Raw genomic sequence first — 14,481 nt, 5'->3', positions numbered from 1 at the left:
TGATACAGGCAGGGGAAGGGAGCAAGAAGCAGCCCCGCTTGGTCAGCGTATGACGGGTCACCTGTCACAGACTTGGACTTCGACTTGAATGAAGAAGAGATCCCATCACCTTATAGCTGCGAGAACGCCATCAGGGCTGCGATAATCGGGCTGCTGATGGTGTGCATCTTCGTCGCGTTTCTGGCTGGGATGATCGACCCTGCATCCGTTCCAGCCAGTGCTTGAGAGCTTGTGGAATAGAGCATGCACGTACATGTGTTGCTAATTAGGATGCAGGGTGCTGTATTTCTTGGCAGGCTTCTTGTATGTTGTCATCAGACCGCCATAGAGCGCTTTCTCCTAGAAAGGAAGGTATATGTGTATCTGCCATTTATATAAAAAGCAAATATTGTAGCATTTGCAGCTGCTACCGTCCTTAAATCAGCACCGAATAAGTGGACTAATTGTTAACTTACGTAGCGAAGCACGGGCATATACCTAGTATCCTTATTATTATCGTAACCACTGACTTATATATAGAAAATGGAAGAAAAAGAGGATGTCTAGCCTTTACACAAACAAAAGAGCTCAACTGCTATAAAAATACATGTTTGTATTATCGTGTAATTAATAAATATCTAAGAAAACGCACAATAATGTCTTCAATCAAATCTGCATCGCCGCTACACACGTCTCTCTCGGCACGGGTGAATAATCACACCGTCGTCGGGGCTCGCTGGACCGCGAGGACCACCGCCGTCCACACCGGCAGGCAGGTGATGCGTCCATTTCTCGTTTCTGTCCTGCAATTTTTGTTCTTCGATCTGTAGGAGCACGATTGTCTCCCGCGTGGCGTCGCGTCGTCACTGTGCAGTGGGGCTCACCATCAGTACAGAGCCCCTGCTAGCGCGAGGGACACAACGGCGAGGACCACGACGTGGTGGAGGAGGCCGCTCGGCAGCCGGGCCGCGGCTGTGGCGGATCCGACCTGGTCGCCGCCGAGGTACACCATGGTGGCGTTCATCAGCGGCAGGGCTCCTTGCGCCTGCGGGCTACCTCCGGCCGCCTTGACGCTGCAGTTACACAGGAAACACAGACACAAAGAAGTCACACAGTCTGTAATCACACATGTATGACAAACCACTGAAACCAAGTACAAAGAGTAGCTAGGACCCTAATTAAAGACATGTGTAGAAGCAACCTAGTTTTTAGCTAGGAGAGACCAACTTCTTGGTATTTAAGAAGCTGAGAATCTAATTTCTATAAACTGAGGCATAAATAGATATGTTTGGAATCACCTCAATTTCCAAAATCAGTTTTTTTAAAAAACTGGGTACTTTCAAACAGGCCATAAGCCTCAAATAACATCATAGGAGAGTCATCATAGTGATTCTAACAGGGGGTTGAAAACTTGAAACCATGGGTATAAAGTAGTTTAGAAAAAAAAAGTACGTGGTCAAGTAGGGGTGCTCTTAGGGCATCTTGTTGCCTTGGAAAAAGTTTGTAGTTAGTGAGGCAAGATTTATTAGATTGATCTCATCTGAACTCGGCCAGGAAACCAAGTTAGACCTCTCCTATCCTTTTTGGAGGCATAATAACCACCTTAGTCGCGGTCCTCCTTTAGGCCACATAAATAAAAAGAGAAGAATGACAACATCTGATCTAATGTTCATCGGTACTTCTTCACCTTCATCGTATAAAACTATTGCTTTAAAAGAGTAGAGAATTCATTTTTTCTCCTAAGGCTATCCTTAATCTATAGTAACGTACTCATTTGTTAAATGTCATATAAACATTTTTAAATAAGCTGCGAAAGAGTTAAAGAGGAAAGTGAAGAAAGTCGTATCTTGAGAGATCTTGGATCTATTTAGACTTGAATTATCTACGTGACTCACATCTCATGTTTTATATGTGCTAATCTCTATGTTCCAATTTATAATGTATTTAACTTTTTATGTTAAGTTTGACCGTCTCTTATTATTCAATTTTTTGGTTAAAAAAAATAAAAACCATATTTGAAGTACATTATATGCTTAATGACATCACATTAACGACATCACAGTAAAAAATAATGATTTTTTTGAATAAGATAAGTTAATCAAATTTAGGGTAAAAAAGTCAAATAAATTATAAATTAAATAGTGGGAGTGATATTTATATTCTGTAGAGGATAGTAAAAACGGGTAAAAGGGTAGGTGATCTGAGGAAGGGGGAGCCGTCGTGACTCGTGCGGGCTGGGTTTGGGAGGAGCGTAGGATCCGAAGAGGAGAGAACTACACGGAATCGGGACATTCTCGAGGAAAAGTGAGTCACGGCGTGGGCTCGTGCAGAAAACAACACATGATGCAAAAGAAAGAAAGAAAAAAATACACGGAACACGGGAAGGAGGCGTGTATCGTGCAGATTTCGCAACACACACAAAGTAGTGTGGTCAACACCAAAATCAATTCGTGGACCTGCACCCAGGGCCAAGGCCAACACAAACCAACAACACAAACCAAGCGGCGGTGGATCGATGCTGACTCGTGGGATGTGGACGTGAGGCGCCTGCAGTATGGACATGGACATGGACATGGACATGGACATGGACGGACGCGTACGCGCCGCTCGGCATATGGGGGTGGGCAGGCAGGCGGGCGGGCGGCACCGCCGTTGCTGCCGACTGCCGACACGGATGGCCATTGACGCGGACACGGTTGCACGCGGTGGCTCGCCCCTGGGCTGGACCTCACCTCACCGGTGCGCGTCCTGCATCTGCGCGTGCTTGCATCATAGGATGCGAGTAGCTGCTGTTTGGTTGCTGTGAGCCAGGTTGTACGCGTGCAAGCTCTGTGTTTGGTTGCCTGCATGTAGATTTAGATCCAGGCTCGCACAATCCTTAAAGCACCCTGGGCCAGGCTCACCAGATACGAGCAGATTGATCGCATCTCCAGAGCCAGGCTCCAGTGATCCTGGCTCACACAGCCAGATTGGCAAGAGAAACCAACCAAACAGACCCTAAACTGAGCGCCAACGAGCACCTTGCGCGGTGTGTTCTGTTGCCGACCGGGTCCGTGACACAAATGGTGATGAGCTGGTGCCTGACTTGTAGCTTCTGGAGCCAGCCGTTTTGGTTTCATGTAACTTGGCTCGCATAGGCATGCTTACGCACACGAAATAATAATAATAAAAAGTGAATCTTTTTTTTCTCGCGTGACACTACACTAGTGACGAACAAGAAACTTGTGATTTGATCCCTAATTAATAATAAGTGCTAGGCCGGCTTCAGTCGTTCAGTAGATAGATAGATATATGTCGTATGAAACGTCGTATCTATCGTATGCGCATGTATTACCTGGTCGTGCTGGGGCAGAAGGTGATGGCGTAGGCGGTGTCGCCGGCGCAGGTGAAGGTGGAGGTGGCGTCGTCGTAGGCGTAGCTGTACGCCCGGGGGCACGCGTTCTTGAAGAACTGCGAGTACGCCGACGGCTTGCAGGTGCTGGGGTTCCCGTAGTCGCCGTTGCAGCAGTACTGCGCCGACCCGAACGCCTCGCACGCGCTCTTGCAGGCCACGCCGCCGCCGCCGGAGGACGTCGTCGAAGCCGCCACGCGCAGGTCGGCGGGGCACGCGCCGTTGAGGTCCGCCATGCAGCCGGTGGGCACGCAGCTGCCCCCCGCGGCAGCGGCCGCGCCCTGCGGCGCCACCAGCATCGGCAGGTTGTACCCGTCCACCAGGCTCACGTCGTAGAAGTCCATGCCCCCGCTGCCGTCCATGGTGAACTCGGCCAGCGTGGCCGGCGGGGCGGCCCCGCCGCCGCCGCAGTCCTGCCTGCCCGAGCCGCAGTCGCCGGTCACGCAGGCGAACCGGCCCGTGGCCGCGTCGGTGGAGCAGAGCGTGCGGCCCCACAGCCGGCCCGACCACCCCGACGGCACGCTCAGAGCGCGCGACTCCCCCGGCGCCAGCGCGAAGCCTGTGGTGTCCACCCCCGCGGACCCGGCGCTCGAGAGGATCCCCGGCCACACCGTGTGCTCGCAGTTGTTGGCGATGGTGAACGACTTGGACGCCGCACCTGTTCCATTTCCAACCGGCACCGAACCAAACAGCGCAGCTAGCTAGATTACCAAACATGCATGCATTGGATTGGAATAGAAAGAAACGGATCAGAGACCTGCAGCAGCCTAGCTTACCAATAATTGAGGCAGCGAAGAAGCTGACCAGGGCTAGGTGTGCTCTCGCCATGATATTGCGGGCGGGAGAGAGAGAGCGCTCTCCGCTTCCTCTTGTGCGCCAGGATGGATGGAAACGTGATTTTTGTTGTCAACGGTGTGGGCATGAGCCGCTCATATTTATAACAAAGCGCAAATTGGTACGGGACCCACTACTACACTCCGATTTTTGCTACCGTATTAACTTGAACCAAGCACGCATATGTCAAACAAAAATCAAGATGACCCGTCCACGTCAAGAATGGTGAACAATAGCGAAGTCAATAAATGTTGCACGCAACCTCAACCTTAGCATCAACACATCGACCAATCAAGACAAGTAAGCGATGCTCACGCGGTATATATGTCTCAAGCTAGCTAGTGGTCAAAGACAGGATCATGAAGATAACGAACCGTGATGACATTTTTGAAAGGCTTAGGGTATGTCTCGGAGAAGGGGATTAGAGAGGATGATATTTTTAGAAGGTTTAGGGCATGTTTGGGAGTAGGGGGATTGGAGAGAATTGAGGAGGCTAAAATCGTTTTGCTATTAAATTTTGAATAGCAGGGACGTAGGTTCTTTAGAACTGAACCTCGAGAAACAAATTGTTGTGTCTTGTACTCTTTACTTTCTGCAATTTGTTTTTTCCTCTCTCTATAAGTTCATTCTATAATCTTGACTTGTGATATTGCTATCGTATTAATTCGCAATCAAGAAGAGCATCAAGTGCAAGAACTTCCCTCTCTCCTTACTTTATATTGTTTAAGATTTTGAGCTAACATCTAATTTGGAAGTCAAGTGTGCTTTAAGTTGTGAAATTTCAGGGTGTTGCCTATTCACCCTCTTCTAGACAACTATCAATTGATGTTGGTGCTCGGCGCTTGATTTGAGGGTCTAACAATCTGAAGCGATGTCGGGAGAAGAATCCCAAGGGAAGGAGATGGACAACCATAAGGAGAAGGAAGTGGATAAGACGCAAGATGAAAAGCCCATCGACTCGCACCGCAAGAAGGATGGCAAAAAGAAAAGGATGAAGAAGGTCGTCTACTACAAGACCGACTCATCTACATCTCCATCAACATCAAGTAGCAGCTACTCCACCTCCAAACATCACCAACAAAAGATAGTTAAATATAACTTTAATCGCACTTTATTTAATTATTCTCGCATTCCTTACAATTCAAATACCCAATTATTTTTCATTCCTATTGGTAAACCACCTCACTTTGATGGTGAGAATTATCCATGGTGGAGTCATACGATGAAAAGTCATTTATAATCACTCCACCCAAGTATTTGGGATATTGTTTAAATAGGAATTGTTGGTCACTTGTTCTCAAATGCTATAGATCAAGAACAAGGCAACACAATTGTTAATGGTTAAAGACCTTCATCCTTCGAAGCATCATTTCCTCTCGGATATAATGATCTTCAGATGAAGGTCATGAAGGATATACCTTCTGTTGGCCCTTGTTCAAAGATGCTATACATCAAGAACAAAGCAACACAATTGTTAATGATAAAAAACTTTCGTCCTTCGAAACATTATCTCCTTTCGGGTATAATGATCCTCAGACGAAGGGCATGAAGGGCATACCTTCATCATCTCAGTAAACAAATACAAATGAAGGTGCATAAAATACGAAAGAATGTAAATAATGATGACATATAGACAAATTATTAACATTCTCATTTCATAAACGTGAGTAAATATTCACAATATTTATATTACATTGATACATTCGGCTTGTCAGAAGGTGAAAATGTGAGAGTGACGCGAGAGCGATTACAATGCAGCGTGAACAGTACATCGGTACTGTTCATCTATTTATAGGCACAGGACGCAACCCAGACAAAATTACATCCATGTCCCTGATAACTAATTATAATCATAATGCAAACTATTAAGGACTATATAGTCTTTTCCTATTTAAGTCGGTATTGTCCTTCGCCTTTATCATAATACCAAGCCGAAGCTCTCTCGGTCATAGCTTCGGCTTTGTCCGCATCATCCTCGGCTTATATCTTCATGTCGCACCTGCCTTTGTACTGTCTTGCCGAAGGTGTTTTTGCCTAGAGGACCTTCGACGGAGAAGAAGACCCCCAACAGTAGTCCCTTCGCGGTGCTAGATCGTTTTTTTGTAACGAGCTCGATCCGCGAAAAACACGAAGGTTTCGAAATGTCGAAGGTCCAAAAAACACCTTCTGAAAAACACCTTCCGAAAAACACCTTCCCTGAGCTCGTTGCCGAGAAACGATTATAATATTCCGGATGCCGAACGGTTCACCGCTCAGCCAGTGCGAGCGGCATGGCGGTTCGCCTTCCCCCTGTAGCACTATATAAACAGACGGGTTGGTGAGGAGTTACCACAACATTCATTACCATCACACTGTTGCACTGTTAAAAAATTTAACCATAGCCGAAGCTTTCTGTATTGCATTTTCGAGCAAACGCTTCGGCACTTGAGATCAGCTTCGTCTCAAAAAAGCGTAAACACTGAAATGGCCAGAGTACGATCCACTGCTAGAGTTTCTCGTGAGGGAGACGAGGCCGAAGCTGCCGAAACAGCGCCCATCTCAGAAGTGATGAAGCAATCAGGTCTTGTTGTGCCAGAGGAGGTTGTTGCAGAAGGTACCTTGATTGCTGAAGCTGATAGATCGCAGTTGAAAGAGGGAGTGAGAACGAAGATGAAGAGGATTACACTATTCTGAGCCCAGCGAAACCCAGCCACATTGAATTTGGTAAATCTATTGTGACGGCAGACGATATGGTTATGATGAAAAAATTGGGCTACTTTGGAGAAGCTAAGAGTAAACTTATTCGTTTTGCTGGCGAGGAGGTGATTCCAGAGCCGAAGGAGGATGAAGTTGTTGCCTTTAAAAGCTTCTTCAGAGCAGGGCTTCGGTTCCCTCTATATGTTATAATAGGAGAGGTTTTGAAGAACTTTGAAATATACCTTCATCAGCTGACACCCAATGCAATCGTTAGACTTAGTGTCTACATATGGGCTCTCCGAAGCCAGGGTATGAGTCCTAATGCCAAAGCTTTCGGTCGGGTGCACGAGCTGCATTACCAAACGAAGGCCGGAGCGGATGGTCTTCATGAAAACTTCGGTTGCTACAACTTTGCGTATCGAAAGGATACGAAAGCTCCGGTTCTCAGCTATCGTACAAAATGGTCGACCGGTTGGAAAAGCTAATGGTTTTACATAAAGGCAGACGAGAAAAGAAGGGAGAAGCTAATGACTATGGTCATGAGTCCATTGAAATTGAGCTTCGGGATGACAAGGCCCTTGTGCCATATGCAGCTTGGCTCCCCATGCCAGGTAGCCGAAGTAGAATTCAGAGTGGTAGCAGCCGAAGTCAGCACTAGGGATCCAGTGCAAGAATACTTGGCAAATAGAGTATTTTCGACCTCTAGTGGCTCGGGAATGCCTAAGAAGAAGGAGGGGGGCAAAAAGCATGAACTTGTTCGGCTCCCCTACAGATTTAAATTTGAGAAACAATTCAAGAAGCTATGCAAAGAGTGGTTAGAAATGATTGAAACAATGTGCAATGAAAGTCTTGGGAACTACACCAAGAAAGAGGACCAGTTAATGACTGCTGCCTTCGACACTTGGCCAAAACGAAGGATGAATCGAGTGATGGACGCGTTAAATTTCGAATACCCAGACTATGAAAGGCTTGACAAAGGGGCCGAAGGGGTGAAAAGAAAAAGGATTGTGAGCATCCTAAATAGGCAAGCTGCTAGGCTGGTAAAGGAGGATGAGAATATTTTGAAGAAGACAAAAACAGCCCCTGAGCCAAAAGCGGCAATCTCTAAAAAGCGGAAGCTTGACATGACTCCCTCTGCTGAGCCGAGGGTGGTTGAGACAAGAGAAGAAGCTCTGTCAACGCCCTCTGCTGCCGAAGTAGCAGAAATTTTAAAGGTAATGACTGATTCCTTGCCCATCAAGCTGCTAAGTCCTCTGGGACCGGAACTGATGAAATTTTTATTGAACAAGGATCAACCTTCGGCCGCAAAGGAGAAGGATGAAGGTCAAAAGAAACAAAGAATTGTCAACGTAATGCAAGCTATTGAGCGAACACCGCGTTCAGCCTCGGCGTCCAGAATGGTTCCTGCTGCAAGTGACGAAGCCGAAGCTACTGCCAAAGCTGCTAAACTTGTGACCACAATGTCAGGAATTGACAAGCTCATATCAGATATGGTCGCAGAAGAGACAGTTGTGACTGCAAAGGAAAACATGGCCGCAGTGCCTGACAAAGGAAAAGAAGTTGTTGATGCTTCTTCGGGAGAAAAAGGTTTTGACCTTCGGCACCTGGGTGGTCAGGAATTGTCTGAGGTAGATAAAGAGGAGCTAAGAGAATATGGAATATCTTGTGGTTATCAGCCGGGATCTATGCTCTTCGGTGGGGTTGACGAAGAAATTTTGGGATGTATCAGCGACCGCGCCAGGGCAAAAATAATCGGCACTCTGTCTAAGAGTGTTGGTTTCTCGAAGCTAGAATCTAACATTAGCGGTTACTGACGGCAACACATTGTCGGTAGCTTATTTGACTCCAATTTCAAGGTGAAATATGTGTCTAGATTCTTGTTATCCTCGTGATGGATTAAAATATTCTAACCTTAACTTGTTTTCACAGAGCATGCTGCTAAGCAAGGCGCTAAGAATGCAGTAAGATTTTGAAGATAAGAAGAATGAAATAATAATTGAAGGCTTGGAGAACAAAATTAAAGAATTTGAAGCCTCGCTTGAAAAGAAAGATTTTTTGCTTCAAGCAACCAAAGGTTCTCTCGTGGAAGCTCAAGCTGAGAATGCTAAATTGAGCGAAGAACATTCCAATGCCCGAGCAACTTTAAAGGAAAAAAATAGAGCGCTTTGATCAAGAAAGAAAAGAACTATAAGAGAAATCTGAAGCTGAAGTTGCTAAGAATACGAAGCTGCAGGAATCACTGAAAGACCTTCGGAATAGGTGTTTGGACTTTGCTACCCGCTGCATGCATCGATTAAAAGGATTTTTCAACTCTGTCAAGGCTAGCTCTGAAGAAATTGCCCCTTCGGCTGAAGATATTTCGAAAACCTTCGAGCATACTGAAAATGAAGTTGATGCGCTCGATGAAGTTATAACTGGGCACAAGGATTTCTGTGCTCTGTTAGCTTCTCGTGGCACGGCTGCTGCATTTTTGAAGGCCGAGTGCATGCATGCTAAAATAGTGAACAAGCCAAAATTCAGCCTATCACCATTAGACTTAGTCAATATTCCTCATGAGGCCCAAAGCATTGGAAATAGATTTATCACTCAAATTTGGGCTAAAGGCGGGCGAGAGCTTGCTGGAGACGAAGCTCGGAAATTACTTGGCTCGGTATGAAACTTTTACCTGTCTTTTACCTTGAGTTTTCTTTATTATACTTGCATTTAGCTTATACCGTCATCTTTCTGCAGGATGGTGGCTTCGAAGATCAATAAGCCGAAGCGTGTTCCGAAGGTTGCTGGGCTGAAGCTTCTTTTTGTACCTGTAAAAAGCTTAGGATCTCTTTGCATTATTTTTGCAAAAGATTGTAATTGAGAGCTAAACAAAACAATGTACATATTTGTCCATACCTTGTAATATAATTTTACCTTTTCGTCCATGTATAAATTGCTTTGTTGTGGACGAAACCCACAGTTACAACTTTTGAGCCGAAGGCGAAAAACACCTTCCCTTCTTTTCGTGCACATCGAAGCATTTTTCATTGTATAAAGTGTCTCTGTGTTCGTCTTGTCTGAGACGAAGCTTCTTCGTAATCAACGAAGCATTTTGTCGCCAAAGCCGGGCAACTCTTTCTTTCATATTATTGTCCATGTCTCATGCTATGATAATGATGATCCTACAAAAGTCTAATGAATGTTTGTATGAATGCAATGAATGATGCGATGAAATATGCGAATGTATGACCCGAACACACACGAAACCACACCCAGACTCTACATCCCCTTAGGAACGACTTTTGAGTCTCTTCACCTTCTATTTTGGTGGTATTTAAGCTCTGCATTCCCTTAGGAACGTCTTTTGAGCTTCTTCACCTTCTATTTCAGTGGTATTTTGGCTCTGCATTCCCTTAGGAACGACTTTTGAGCTTCAGAACTTACTCTGCGCTCCCTCAAGAACGACTTTTGAGCTTCGAACTTACTCTGCGCTCCCTCAGGAATGATTTTTGTAGCTTCGTTGCCTCCGGAGTGACATTGCAGCTCTGCATCCCCTTAGGGACATCTTTTGAGCTTTCCCTGTTCTTTTTTGCATTCGATGGTACAGATTCTTGGTGTTACATGTTATATTTTTTGGGGGAATTTGGCCCTTGTATTGCATTGGGCTAAACAAAAAATGAAAATTACAAACTATGGCCCCATTAAAAACCTTTCTCCCCTCCTGAAAGGAAAAGGGTGCCATAGGGAAAAAATAAAAAGATTACATCAATTACACATAATATTGCCGAGGCTCATCCGCATTCCGAGACCTGGGTATGTCGTTGTCGCCCATATCCTTCAATCTGTAAGAACCGGGTCTTGACGAAGATACTACCAGAAAAGGACATTCCCACTTCAGCTGAAGCTTCCCCACTGTTTCTAGGTTAGCTATCCTTCGAAGCACCAAATGGTCTGGTTTGATATTTTTCAATCGAACTTTTCTATCACACCATTTTATTGTTTCGGCCTGGTACTTATTGATGTGCTCTATGGCCTAATGTTTGGTCCCTTCTATGGTGTCTTTTGTTATTTGGCAATCAACTTCATCCTCCGTAGAAGCTTTGTTTCTTATTGATCCTGTTCTTGCTTCTTCTGGTGTTATTGCTTTGTCACCGAACAAGAGCTTGAATGGAGTAAAACCTGTTGACCTTGAGACAACAGTGTTGTGGTTCCACACCACTTTTATTAATTCATCTGGCCACTTTCCTCTAGGCTGATTGAAGATTGACTTCATTATTCCTATTATTATAATTCCATTTTCTCTTTCTACTAATCCATTTGATTCTAGATGCCTTACTGACGCAAAGTGTATTTTTGTACCAATCTGGTCACAAAAATCCTTGAACGTTTCAGCATCAAATTGAGCTCCGTTATCGACTGTAATAGCCTTCGGCACACCGAAGCGACAAACAATATTTTGCCAGAAGAACTTCTGGACTGTGGCCGAAGTTATTGTAGCTAGGGGTTTAGCTTCGATCCACTTTGAGAAATATTTCACTGCTACTACAACATATTTTAAGTTTCCTTGTGCTAGTGGAAGCGGTCCTAACAAATCTAGGCCCCATCTCTGCAATGGCAAAGTAGGTTGAATCAATTGTGTTAGAGACGAAGGTTGTTTCTGGTCTCTGGCACACTTCTGACAGTTTTCGCATTTCTGGACCAAGTCCGCTGCCTCCGAAGCTGCCTTCGGCCAATAAAAACCTTGTTTAAAAACCTTTCCCAGTAGAGGTCTGGGTCCAATGTGGGCTCCACACAGTCCTGCATGTATTTCCTTCATTAATTCCTGTCCTTCATTCCTAGATAGGCATTTAAGCAACGGGGAACAAACTCCATGCTTGTATAACTCTCCTTCAATTATTACATAAGGTCTTGTTCTTGCTTCCATTCTCTTGTTGTAAGCTTCATCGTCTGAGACAGTTGCCTTGGAGGAAGGATATTATTTAGGTCCTCCAGTCTTCACTATGTACAGATGAGATTGTGAGCACTACTCTTTCCATGAGCTCGATTGAAGGTGCTTTTATTGTTTCAAAAAATACTTCCGAAGGCAAAGGGAGCCCCTATGCCGCTGACTTAGCTAATAAATCTGCATGCTCATTTTCTCCCCTTGGGATAATTTTTTACAAAAAATCCCTCGAAAGAAGCTTCCAATCTTCGGACTGCATCCAAATACTTTTCAAGCTTCGGATCTCTTGCCTTGCTACTCTTATCCACATGGACCGAAATAACTTGCGAATCAGTTTTAAGGATTGCCCTTCTTATTCCCATTGCCTTTAGCTTTCGAAGCCCCAAAAGAAGAGCTTCGTACTCGGTAATGTTACTAAAGTCTAACTTTATTGCATAACATGTTCTGACTTTAGAGGGTGCGACTAGGACAGCAGCTGCTCGTGCGCCGAAGGTCCCCCAAGATCCATCGCAAAATACCGTCCAAGCTTTGGCTCGCTTCTTCACCCTGAGCTCCTGGCGTCCAATCAGCAATGAAGTCTGCTAACGCCTGAGATTGAATTGAGGATCTGTGCACGTAATCAATGGTGAATTCGTTAAGTTCCGCGGCCCATTTTCCAATCCTTCCGGTAGCTTCTCTGTTCCTCATTATGTCTTTCAGGGGTTGTGATGAAGGCACTGTTATATGATATGCTTGGAAGTAATGCTGAAGCTTCCTGGAGGCCATCAATACAGCATACAGTACCTTCTCCAATTCTGTGTAATTTTTCTTTGATGGGCTGAGTACTTCGGAGACGAAGTATACCTGTGCTTGCTTTTTTATTTGGCCATCTTGTTTCTCTTGTACAAGTGCCGCACTAACCACAGCATGGGAAGCAGCCACATAAAGAAGTAGCGGAGTTCTGATGAAGGTGGGGTTAGAGTTGTCAGATCTATCAAATACTGCTTCAGCTCTTCGAAGGCTTTCTGTTGAGCCGGACCCCACTAGAAGACTTCGACTGACTTCAGTATTTCGAAGAAAGGTAAATTCCTCTCTGCTGATCTTGATATAAATCTATTCAATGATGCCAACCTTCCTGCCAACTGTTGAGCCCCCTTCTTTGAATTTGTTGGCTCCATCCGAAGGATAGCTTCAATTTTGCTTGGATTAGCTTCGATGCCTTTTGTTGATACCAGGACATTGTGGACCAGAAATCCCTTGATGACACAAGATATGACCATTGCGTCGTTATGAGGATAATCCTTGAGCTGAAGGTCTTCCTGAGAGAAGGTAATTGGAATGTGAGACCACATGGATTTGATGAAGGGTCCTTGCACCCCAACATGTTGTACCCTTATTTGTGCTTACTTCTTCTCCTTCTTGTTGGCTGGTTCAGAACTTGAGCCGCCTATGATTGGGAGCACCAGCTTCGTGGCTGAAGGTGCTACAACTTGGTTGTTGTGCGAAGCCATCGTCACAACTGTGGAAGTGAGTTCACAGGAGGTGGGCGCCAATGTTGGCCCTTGTTCTCAGATGCTATACATCAAGAACAAAGAAACACAATTGTTAATGATAAAAAACCTTCGTCCTTCGAAACATTATCTCCTTTTAGGTATAATGATCCTCAGACGAAGGGCATACCTTCATCATCTCAGTAAATAAATGTAAATGAAGGTACATAAAATACGAAAGAATGTAAATAATGATGACATATAGACAAATTATTTACTTTCTCATTTCATAAACGTGAGTAAATACTCACAATATTTATATTACATTGATACCTTCGGCTTGTCAGAAGGTGAAAATGTGAGAGTGACGCGAGAGCGATTACAATGCAGCGTGAACAGTATAGGGATACTGTTCATCTATTTAGAGGCACGAGACGCAGCCCAGACAAAATTACATGCATGTCCCTGATAACTAATTATAATTATAATGCGAACTATTAAGGATTATATAGTCTTTTCCTCTTTAAGTCAGTATCGTCCTTCGCCTTTATCATAATACCAACCCGAAGCTTTCTCAATCGTAGCTTCAGCTTTGTCCGCATCATCTTCGGCTTATATCTTCATGTCACACCTGCCTTTGTACTGTCTTGCCGAAGGTGTTTTTGCCTAGAGGACCTTCGGAGGAGAAGAAGACCCCCCAACACCTTCATCATTTCAACATATAAATGTGAATGTAAATAAGCAAGTAAAAGAACATAAAGGAATAAAGGTAAAGTAATAATAATTATGTATTAATAATCTATATATTATCGTAATGTGAATGTAAATAAGCAAGTAAAAGAACATAAAGGAATAAAGGTAAAGTAATAATAATTATGTATTAATAATCTATATATTATCGTATTTCATAAACATGAATAAACATCAATAATATTCATATTACATTGGTACCTTCGGCTTGTCAGAAGGCGAAGGTGCGAGAATGACGCGAGTGATTAAAATCCAGTGTGAACAGTATGAGGGTACTGTTCATCTATTTATAGGCACGGGACGCAGCCCGGGTAAAATTACATCCGTGCACTCGAACACTTGTTTATAAGTAATTAAAACCAAGAAGGCATATCTAGTCCTTTTTCCTTCTTTGCTTTACCTGGGCTGAAGCCATTGAGCTTTGGTATCTCACACTGTCGTATCTACACAGAGTCTTCATCTTGAGG

At 44.5% G+C, this 14,481-nt stretch overlaps 1 protein-coding gene across 1 annotated transcript; it reads right to left on the bottom strand.

Moving 5' to 3' along the window:
• Nucleotides 1–468: 468 nt before the first annotated feature.
• LOC103638580 (thaumatin-like protein 1b) lies at nucleotides 469–4,477 on the bottom strand. The gene is made up of 3 exons (XM_008661453.4): nucleotides 4,147–4,477; nucleotides 3,314–4,028; nucleotides 469–1,052 (listed from the first exon to the last, which is right to left on the bottom strand). The coding sequence occupies exons 1-3, from the start codon at nucleotides 4,196–4,198 to the stop codon at nucleotides 866–868; spliced, it is 954 nt and encodes a 317-aa protein (XP_008659675.1). The 5' UTR covers nucleotides 4,199–4,477; the 3' UTR covers nucleotides 469–865.
• Between the last annotated feature and the right edge of the window lie 10,004 nt (nucleotides 4,478–14,481).

Source organism: Zea mays, chromosome 9 (assembly GCF_902167145.1).
Source record: "Zea mays cultivar B73 chromosome 9, Zm-B73-REFERENCE-NAM-5.0, whole genome shotgun sequence".
NCBI classification, from domain to species: Eukaryota; Viridiplantae; Streptophyta; class Magnoliopsida; order Poales; family Poaceae; genus Zea; species Zea mays.
The sequence above is the reverse complement of the archived record's forward strand: the minus strand, read 5'-3'. Positions and strand labels throughout refer to the sequence as shown.

Bases quoted from the DNA above. Each gene is read 5' to 3' on its own strand.
- LOC103638580 (XM_008661453.4), bottom strand. From the start codon at position 4,198: ATGGCGAGAGCACACCTAGCCCTGGTCAGCTTCTTCGCTGCCTCAATT. The intron at 4,029-4,146 runs GTAAGCTAGGCT...GAAATGGAACAG, and splicing joins CTTCGCTGCCTCAATTATTG to GTGCGGCGTCCAAGTCGTTC. The intron at 1,053-3,313 runs GTAATACATGCG...GTGTAACTGCAG, and splicing joins TTCTGCCCCAGCACGACCAG to CGTCAAGGCGGCCGGAGGTA.